The sequence below is a fragment of the Rhopalosiphum padi genome, chromosome 1 (assembly GCF_020882245.1).
Source record: "Rhopalosiphum padi isolate XX-2018 chromosome 1, ASM2088224v1, whole genome shotgun sequence".
Taxonomy (NCBI): domain Eukaryota; kingdom Metazoa; phylum Arthropoda; class Insecta; order Hemiptera; family Aphididae; genus Rhopalosiphum; species Rhopalosiphum padi.
In genome coordinates, this window is record NC_083597.1 from 91791624 (window position 1) to 91802585 (window position 10962).

General features: G+C 27.1%; 2 protein-coding genes across 2 annotated transcripts; one reads left to right on the top strand and one right to left on the bottom strand.

Moving 5' to 3' along the window:
* Window positions 1-276: 276 nt before the first annotated feature.
* LOC132927627 (serine/threonine-protein kinase GE16371) lies at window positions 277-7301 on the bottom strand. Its single transcript, XM_060992207.1, has 4 exons — window positions 7091-7301; window positions 3273-3490; window positions 2312-3065; window positions 277-1433 (listed from the first exon to the last, which is right to left on the bottom strand). Exons 2-4 carry the CDS (start codon window positions 3451-3453, stop codon window positions 638-640), a joined length of 1731 nt encoding a protein of 576 aa, XP_060848190.1. The 5' UTR covers window positions 3454-3490; window positions 7091-7301; the 3' UTR covers window positions 277-637.
* A 568-nt stretch (window positions 7302-7869) lies between these two features.
* Window positions 7870-10392, top strand: LOC132917445 (zinc finger protein 888-like). Its single transcript, XM_060978193.1, is given in 5 exon segments — window positions 7870-8081; window positions 8084-8247; window positions 8365-8505; window positions 8560-8820; window positions 9257-10392. Coding segments are annotated over 5 exon segments (1179 nt in total). The 5' UTR covers window positions 7870-8050; the 3' UTR covers window positions 9839-10392.
* Window positions 10393-10962: the final 570 nt, after the last annotated feature.

Below are 10962 nucleotides of genomic sequence, written 5' to 3' on the forward strand. Positions count from 1 at the left end.
AGGACCTTAAAGATTTATCATTGAATTCAAATTAAACATAATTATCTATTACTTTAATTTACTCAATAACGTAATAAATTTGTCTCATATTGTATAAAAGCAGAAAGGTGATTTCCCCCTTTCTTATATTTTCTTTTGTTACTTCAATGCACTATGTGTTATGTACTAAAACCCAATGAATAATTTTATTGAGAAAATGTCTATCAATACTTTAAAAAAGATTGATAAATAAACATTAAAAATATTTAAAAAAAAGAACAGTGTTATCAACTATAATTCAGCATATATGTTATTTATTTAAAAAAAGGAAATAATTATAATAGTATCACTTTAATTTTTAATTGTAATACCAAATAGGAAGAGTCTAATTATTTTGGCTTCATTTACATACTATTAATTAATACAAATAAATAGTTGATCAATGTCTAAATACATTGCCTTAAAATTGCTTAATGCTAGATCACTAAACAAAATAAAAAATTATGCTTTAAAAATAATAATAATGATAATAATTCAAATGTTGAAACAGTTACATAAGTCTAATTGAATTTTATTATTATCAAAATGGAACAATAATAATTTTAATTAGCCAGTTACATATAATGGCAACAAAAAAACAAATGTTTGGAAGTATTCATCACAGTTCAAATTCATCGCACCATGGATGATCGAGAACATCTTCAGCAGAAAATCTCAAACTGGGATTGGACTGTAACATTGAGCAAACCAAATCTTTGGCTTCTTCAGACACATTATCCCAATAAGGTTCTGGAAAACCATATGTTCCACTAAGTATGTCATTAAACAGATCTTCTTGAATGTTGTTTTCACTGACAAATGGTGGAAACCCGCACAAAAGTATATATAGAATCACTCCAGCAGCCCAAATATCGATTTTCACACCATAACCATCTTGAGTAAGAATTTCTGGAGATACATAAGTAGGAGTACCACACACCATGTAAAGCGGTTCGTTAACTTTTTGAGATAAGCCAAAATCTGCCAGTTTTAAGTGCAATACATGACCATTAATATCATATTCAACTAGAAGATTTTCTGGTTTTACATCTCTATGTACAATGTCTAATCCATGGAGATACGCTAATGCTGAAGCTAAATTTCTCGTCATTAATCGAATATCGCGCTCAGAGAAGTCTGTGCACCTAGCAATGGCTTCAAATAAGTCACCACCACTAACTAATTCTGTGATGAGGTAAACATCAGTATTAGTTACTAGATCAGATATTAAATTGATAATATTTGGATGGCTTATACTTTTCAAAATAGAGAGCTCATTTTCAATCATTTGACCCATTTGTGGTACTTCTATTTTTTTAATTACTTTCAATGCATATTCAGCGTTATTTCGTTTATCAAAACAACGATAAACTACAGCAAAATTACCATCACCAAGTCGATCACCAATAGTGTACCTATTAAAAAAAAAAGATAATATTAATGTTCATATAAAATAAACTCATATATATAGTTTTTTTAGTACCTTCAAAAAATACTGTTTTTTTTTTGACATTATAATATTATAGACTTAACATTAGGTATTAGGTAATAATTGGGTAATAATAATTACAATGTATTAGTTAAAAAATATACTGTAGCAATCCAATAACAAATAAACTAACAAAAGTAAATAAAATATTTACAACATTGGTTATTTTAGTAATGGAATTATTAACCAAACAAATTGAAGAAGTGATCAACATTCAAAATGATTTATTAAGTAATATGTTAAGTGTCCTTAGAACTTTGCAGGTTAAAATGAATAACAAAATAAACTTATAATTATTTTAAAATTTAATTTATCATTAGCTGAAGACATTGATGTTATTAGTAGGTAAAAAATTGAAATTGTAGTTAGATATTTAAAAAAAAATTTCCCAAAAAAGCTTTTATAGCGAACAACAATATTAGGTATAAGACAAAACCATGAGAATAGTTATTAACTGTCATATATAAAATTAATCTAAAAATTCATCAACACATAGGTATATTTTATTTTAACAAAGTTTGTGTTGACAAAAATGAAATATTTTTTAAATTTAACTCAATGAAATAATGTAAATTTGAAAATAAAATATATTAAGACGAATTAAGGTAATATAAAATTTAGGATAAGTGTAAATACAGTTATTTAAATTTGTTTTTGTTTATAATTATTGCAGTTTTTAAAAATTATTTTCTAAGAACTGTAACGTAAGAAAATTAAAAATATAATTTTATGAAAAATTTGTATTTTAGTTTTCCCTAATTTATAATTAAGTCACTCATAGTACATTTGATAAAAATTATATACCTGCTTAGAACTTTGTTAGGTATAGAACTGGTTATACTCCGATTCGCTTTAGTGGTCTTTGGTAACTGAGGTACTCTTTTACCACTTTCATCCATACAATGTGTACCATTTTTCAGTTCATTGGCTGGTCTTCTTAGTCCACGTTTGTGGGATTGTACAATTTTCATTTCTTCGAAGTCTAATTTTAAATCATCTTGAGATATTCGTTCAGAACCGTACACAAAAAACAAATCATCGGATTCAAAAAATTGTTCTAGTTGTGTTATTTGACATCCAGATGATACATATACTTTACGGACGGCACCAGTATCCAATTTTATAGATTCTGTTATTAGTGTAAGAATATGTTCAAATGAAGGAGAATTGCGTTTGTTCAATAACATTCTGATAATTTTTCTAGGTCGGGTACCACTTCTTACGACAAATATAATTTTAGGCCTTATATTAAGATACGGTTGTTTACTTGGGCTGCTTAAAACTGTATGGGTAGATTGAAGTTTGGTCAGAGACCGAGATGGTTTGACATTGTTCAGGGCGGCATAGTCTAATTTTTTTATGGCATTATTACCACCAGAACAAATATAAAATTTTCCATCTTCGAGATCATCTAGTTGAGATATTTTAAGACCATCAGTTGAAAATAATGCCCGTACGCCACTAGGAAGGTGTTTGTTCTCTGATAACATGTTTGATAATTCTGCTAATAAACTGTCAAAAGAACGATATCGTTCATGAGTAACTGCTACCACAACACCTAAAACCAACAGAAGTCAGAAATGATTATATTAATAATAATAAGTTATTAATTTAAATATGTTTAAAATATAATTATTTTAAATACCAAATAATTAAAACGATAAATGAAGTTCTACATTATTAAACCATTAAATATAATAGTTCCTAAGTAATGTTTCATTAATAACTATAGTTATACATGAAAAATATTAATTTTAAAAATTACCTTTACAAAATCGATCACCATTAACTAGGAAACGTATACGTTTAGCTTTACGCGCAGCTCTTCCGACATCGGATTTTTGTCTAGGTGTGCATTCCTCATTTGAAATTGATCTTGATGTTCTGAGGGCTACAGCTTGCATTTTTATTGATTTCTTATTTTTTAAACATTCTTCTTCAACCATTATGATATCATTTTCATAATCATATAATTATCCTCATCTAAAATATAAATGTTAAAGTTAATATAAAATAATTAACTACCATATAATCGTATAGCTTGAATTTAGCTTTTGATATACATAACTGATGTAAGTACTCACTCATATTATTATTAATGTTAAATGTTAATTTAAGCACTTAGCACAGGTGCACATATATAAAAGCATTTATTTTTTATAAACTATATTGTACATAAATTAAAATGTTTAATATTCATGAAAATTTAGAAAAAAATGTTATGATACTGTCACAAGCTATAGTGTAAAAAATTATACAATATAATATAATTTATGTTATAATTGTAATAATTTTTAATTTTTAATAATAAATAGGTATACTTGTTTAAAATGTTCTCATGTTTAGTTTAAATAATATGTAGGAAATTGCTGTCAATGCACAATAAAGATAACCTATCTATGTTGTTATTATTAATATGATTGGGGGCATACACATATTTATGAAAAAAACATGTATGCATATTGCATATTATGATCAAATTATCAATAGCAAATTTAAAAAAAATAATTGTTTTGATTAACTAATAAAAAACATTTGTTTTAAATAAAGAATAATTAATTAATGTAGAACATAAAAAAAAGTATTAAAATCAAAATAGTATATAGTTACATCAAGGCAGATCTTTGAATATCAATATTTAAATTGATCTTTGATACTACTTTCAAATTTTAAACAAAATAATTTAATCCATAGGATCTATGTTAATCGAAGATTAAAAATAAATAACATTGTAATAGTTTTAGTTATTAATTATTATTTGGTTGTTGTTATATAATTCAATTATAAATATATAATAAGAATATTTTTATAAAACAGTAAAAGTAACAATTGAATACAACTAAAATGATACTGTACTTATGCATAGTACACTTAGTACAGTATTATAAAGTAAGTAAAATAATAACACTTAATTATGGATATAACATATATAATTTATCAGTTTTTAAAATGAAATAAAAATATAAAACTAAAATGGTAATTATGTAACATTAAGATAATGAAAGTTACATAAAATTGGGTTTGATTTAAAACTGTGAGAAAAAAAATATATCAATCAATATTAAAAGTCATGATTGTATCAATTTCAATTTAAAATGTATTATTTAAAATATATAAAACATATTTAAAGGTATTTGTAATCTAATAATGGTTAATATTTAAAAATCAAAAAGAATCATTAAGTGCATTAAATTTGGTTTAAGATAACCATAAATAATTAGGGTAATTAACTGTCATTATAACTTAGAAATAAAGCATATGATTTTGAAACAATTAATTCTAAAGCAGTAACAATCTAAAAATAGTAAAATATATAAAAAAAAATTTGAATAAATATATAAAATTGTGGCCTCAATTCTTGGTTTCAAATGTATGTACAGTTAGGTATAAATCACCTAAGTGTAACTGTTAATAATTATATGATAATGTGAAAGAATACACACATACAATATAATTATATACATATACATAGGTGTTAGGTAAGAATAGTATAAATAAATTCTTAGCAAAAAATTGCTTTTATTTATAGTCGAATAAACTGATAATTGGTCAATTTTAAATATATTTAAATAAAACAATACTAGAATTTCAGATCAGTATAACATGTTATATGTTATAATAGGTTATAATATTATATTTATATTTGTTATTTTAATAAGAGATAATATTATTTACCTTTGAACTGAATACAATACTGATAAATTTAAAAATAAATAATAATAATAGATAAGCATTTGACTACTTACAATTTATATAATGTATCCAATGATTTAAGTAACAGTGAAATAATAATTTTGTTAAGATTATCAAGGTTGTTGAAAATAACAGTTTACATATACAGATGCTGACATTTCAAACATTACCAAAATAGGAGAGAAGTTTTAGTTTTATTTAAGTCTGTATAATAGAATATAGTTCAAAATGTTAAAATAATTTATTACACATAACAAGGTTTTTAAATAATGATTAATTTAAAAAGAATGGAATGCTTATAGGCTACAATTATATAAATGTTATTAATTACTTTTGTTTTTGAAAATGAATACATACAATAATGATAAAAAGGCTTAAGTAAAGGTGATGGTTGTTATGGTGGTGGGGGAGGGGTAGGGCTGGATTTGCCAGACGAGTTACTGAGGAACCTTACTGGGTGGGTCGCTCAAAATATGGACCGATTTGAGTGTATTGTTGTATATAAATATATTTTTTTTATAGTGATAAATTAGTACAAACATTAGTAGAAAATATAATTGATTCAAAATATTTAAACCGTACAGTAGCTGTAATCAAACATTAGGAATTCTAAAATTTGGTAGGCTGATACTTTGCCAATCCAGAACTGGGGAGGGGTTAAAAAACAAAACTTTGAACTTAAATTTTTTTTGTAAAACTTATTTTGTTTTTAGAAAGGATAGTTTAATTCATTAAAATGTTTTGTAGACTGTTTATAGTTAAGCCAATAAGATGAATTGTCATGGAGTTTAAATTTTGTAATAGTACCTATTTGAATATTTAGAGATTGGAATACAAAACAGTTTCCTATTTAAGAACTGTTTAATAAATGCTTATACTTGAGTTGAAATAACTTAAAAAACTTCATAACTCTAATTGTTTTAAGCCTTCATTGAGATTTGAGTAATAAAGACTCTACTGTATAACTAGATTTATAGCTCTATAGGTATTTTAAAATAAAGTATAACATGGGTTTCATGAAAACAATTTTTTAACTTGAAACATACCTAATTGAAATGTTGGAAGTTGATGTAAAATCCCAATATAGTCTTCAGTATTAATATGTATATATAATATAATCTTATCAACACCAATTAACACATGTCAACATACTATTTTATCAGTGAGTATTTTACAAAAAACTTTTCCTACTCTACGATAAATCAATACAATTTGTTTATAGTTAATAATTGTTAATTTTATGAATAATATGAAAACAAATTAATTATTACGTTGATCTTATAAATATTGTAGTTCTTCAACAGGTATAGAAAAGGGGATCAAGCTTTTAATTTGAAAGACAGTCTAATAATAAACACGTTTTGCATGACTTATAAAGATGAAGATAGAAAAAAAATGTATAAAATTTTTTGTCCTTTATATTTTATCGGCATGATAAGGAAATAAAAAAAATGTGGTTGTTGGCAGACAAAAACAAGATAAGTACATACTTTGCCAGTGCTGTTTAAAAGGTTTAGTTCAATGATAGATTGCCAAAAAATTCCTATGCACAAAAATTGCAAAAAATAAAAATATCTGGTAGACGTAGACATTGAGTGTTTCCATGAACATGGTGAGTGTACTGTGCCCAGACAGTAATTAGATTACAAGTAGGTAGCGAGGTAGATGAGAATTAAAAAAAGATTTTATTTTGAAGTATTATCGCCTTGAAAGTAGTATGAAATAAAACTAAAAAAAATAATCATACTAGTTGCAACGAGACCAGTGACAATGTGACCTATCGTTACGCGTATCATATTATTATTGTATGACAATCAAATGGAATATGCTTTAGCGGTTAGTCACGACGATTACGTGTATTAGCCGTACAAAATAAATGTGTCCACTTACATGAAATCATTGAGTACGCGATGGCGTCATATCCGAAGTCTTATATCAAACAGAGGAGTCTATCGTTTGGAGACCAAAGTGCTAAATATAGAGCGACCGGTAAACGACTTTGGAACGAAAACTTTGGACCTCCGAAGACTTTCCGCATGAACGCAGCAGTAAAAGAAATACGAATGAGAAATGAGAATAAAAATTAAAAATAATAATAATAATAATAATAATAATTAAGAGGAGTGAAAAAAAAAACGATAAGGTAGAGATAGGATAATCGGCGAGATAAGTACGGTGCTGCCAACAACAACACACCGGTTGTGCCAACTTGGGGAAAAACTACGGGTTATCACCATAGGAAAATAAACAATCATTTTTTAATACTATACTATAATATATCACTAATGACTAATCTTGTTATACCTTTTAATATATGCTAATATAATTCTGCTTTAAACGGAAAGGTAAAATAATATTATTTATTAATTATGATTTCAGACATCAGCCCTCCGAAGATCGAATAAGTCGTAAATTTCAGTATCTCACCAACTTACTAATTATAATATTTAAATATGAAATATAGCCGCGGAAGTCGTAGAACTTAGCAACCGGCAACGGCGGCAACCACCAACGATAGTAAAATCCTTAGTGCCGCGGATCTGACTTAACTCCGCCCTTAGACCGTCGTTTCTTTTTTTACTGATAAAGTGATAACATTTCATAGACCCACACGCATGGCGTTATGCACCCATGTTCAGACGTCTGATAAATCTTTTATCTATGTAAGCACCGTCACCTCTTGCAAACGACTATAAAATTCATTATTATGTATTATTTAGTATTTAGTACCTGCTTAATTGTTATTTAGGAACTACAATTATATTTTCAGGATTGTATTCTCACGGTTGCTTTCGGTCTACGATCCGTCAATCCTATCTTTCGACTGGCGACGATGATCGTTGACGTGTTATGAAGGTATCGCGCGGTTCGATTGTTTTTCATACGGTGACGAATTATCGTCCTCCCACTGCGTTATGGACACCGAAAACGACGATAATATGTTGTTCTGCAGATTCTGTTTGCGACAGACTCAGTCGTCGTTTCCGATCTTTATGGCTTCTGACCCAGACTTGGCCAGGGACGTGATGAACTGTCTGCAAATCAAGGTAGGTAGTAGGTATCAAGTGGTTAGATGAATTGATAATTTGATATCTGTCGTCGTTTTCATTCCTTTCCTTTTTTTTATTTTCATTACCTTGATTGTGCGTTTGGTGTTATTGCAGATCACAAAAGATTCTGTCGGTCCGAAACACATATGCAACGAGTGCTATGACCGTGTACAAGATTGGGTGATGTTCAAAAAACAGAGTGAAGATGCGCTCAAGGAAATCAATCTTTTCAACTCAGATATTGTTGAAAAAGAGGTACGTCAGTTAATTTCCTCCTCAAATGTATCTAGAATGGTATTTGATTTCTAGCTAGTGTCTACCCCAAATCAAATGATGGACTTAATAGATGAAGTGGACTACCATTGCTGTATATCTTGCGATAATATTTTTCCTAATGAATACGAGCTCTCGATGCATGTCAGTGAAGTTCACCATGATATAATTGATGCAAATTCCAAAATTGGCAGAAATGAAACGATGGACATTCAGCAGATCATGATTGACGATGAAGACTTTATCCAGTGTGATGATTATTTGGAGGTATTTAACGATAAACCTTCATTATTAAAGGTAAAATATACATTAAGTTATTGACTTTTAAAGTTTAGCTTAAGCCTTAAGCTAGGTAAACCTACCAATGTTTTGTGTTTCCAAAATAATATTCACAATAATTAAATTTAGAATATTGTATTCTGTTGGAAACTAGAACCAGTTATATATTTATATTCCTATATTATAATATAATACATTTTATTATAAATTATGAATGTTAACATATTTGCCTCGTATAATATTTATATAATATGTATAATATACTTATCCATATATTGATAAGAAGCAAATAGTTTAATCGTAATGCTAATCAATTAATAATATATTGATTAACAAAGTATGATGTCAGTTATTATAGGTGTCATTCAGCATACAATTTGAAGGGTGTTAACTGACACTTAAATTGGTGTTGTACACTGTGAGCAATATTATTAAATTTAGTTTTTTTTTTCAGTTCAACAATGAAGAATTTAAAAATAAACAAACTATTGATGATGGGGAAGAAAAATTTCAATGTTATTATTGTAGTGCTAAATTTGATGAATTTGTACACTTAAAAGAGCATTCAGTAGCCAGACATCGTGATTTGAATAAAAAAACCGAATGCAATCAATGCAATAAAATATTTTTAACTGTATCTGATCTACAGCGACATGTAAAGCAAACACATCCGATCAAAAAAGATAAGGAGTTATTGGATTCTACACCGTTGAGGACATCAAAGAGGTCACCTTACACATGCCACTTGTGTGATAAAACTTTCTCGAGGTTTTGTGATTTGTTAGACCATGACGAAATACAACATGATGATTTACCAAAAAAGTATAGGTGTGGCGTGTGCAGCAAGATGTTTTTGATGGAAGACAGAGCTAAAGTCCATTACAATTTCTATCATACTAAAACAAAAGGTTCAGTGAATTTCCAGTGTAGCTATTGTGGGATGGAATTGAAAAGTGCTTCTGCTGTAGCTAACCATGAACGAATGCACATCACTCATAAATCTTCCAAAATAAAATATACCATAATTAGAGACTGATAAATGGATATAATTGTTGCTGCACATAAATATGATATCTCATAGTTAATTTATATATTTAATTTTTAAATTATCTTTGACTATGAGGTGTCTGTTGATTTTAATATGGCTTATTATTGTAAACAATAATCATAAGTTATTGTCAATACTTAATGAATTTTCACAATGTTTGTTATAATATTTCAATATAGTTATAATATGAAAAATGTATATTAATTTTGGTTATCTTGATGATAATCTCTAGTGTATTCATAACTAAATACATTTGAATCATTAGTTATGTGAATTATTATATTTTATTCCAACAGAATGTTTGGTTCAGGTTGAATTCTTTTTTTATATTTCCCCTGTGTTATAGTGATTTTTATTTAATTGGTTGTGACAAATAATTGAATATATATAAATAAAAAAAAAATATTGTAAATTTATTCTTCATTATTTATCAACTATAGAAATTGATGAGAACTACTGTTCTTACTGGTCATCAGTAATATTTTTTATGTGTATAGTATATTGAATACATTTTTAAAAATAAATAATATGTAAGATGAAAATAGACTTTTTATTTGATTTAGTAAAAATAAATGACTGTATACAAAGTTTTTATCTAGGAAATGGTAAGTTTAACATGGTTACTTACAGAATACACATATTTAAGTACAATTAATACTTAATATACTATAATACGTAGTTGTAATTTTTTTGTTTAGCATTCTGATGTAAGTTCCAACACGGAACATCAGATAAAACCATCCATATTATGTAAGTTTCTACAAGTAAAAATTAGATATGATAATAATATTTTAATATATTAATTTTTAGTCTCTACACTGTACAGAAGCCACTAGTAAAATATTTAAATTTGCTACAATATAAAACTATTAGCTCAACAAAGCATTTTAGTCTTGTGTGAAAACTATTTCTGGGATACAGGTATAAGGTATAGGTATGTCCAGCATTTTTTTATCGTTTACAGAGTGGTTCGCAAAACAAGCTCATCTCTTTTTTTCAATAATTTTAATACTCATAGTATCAGACTTTTGAATTTTTTTGTACTGCTCAAGGAGTGTCCTCTGGGCTTTGGAGATGCGATTTGTATTTATTTTTAAAATTAGAATCTTCTT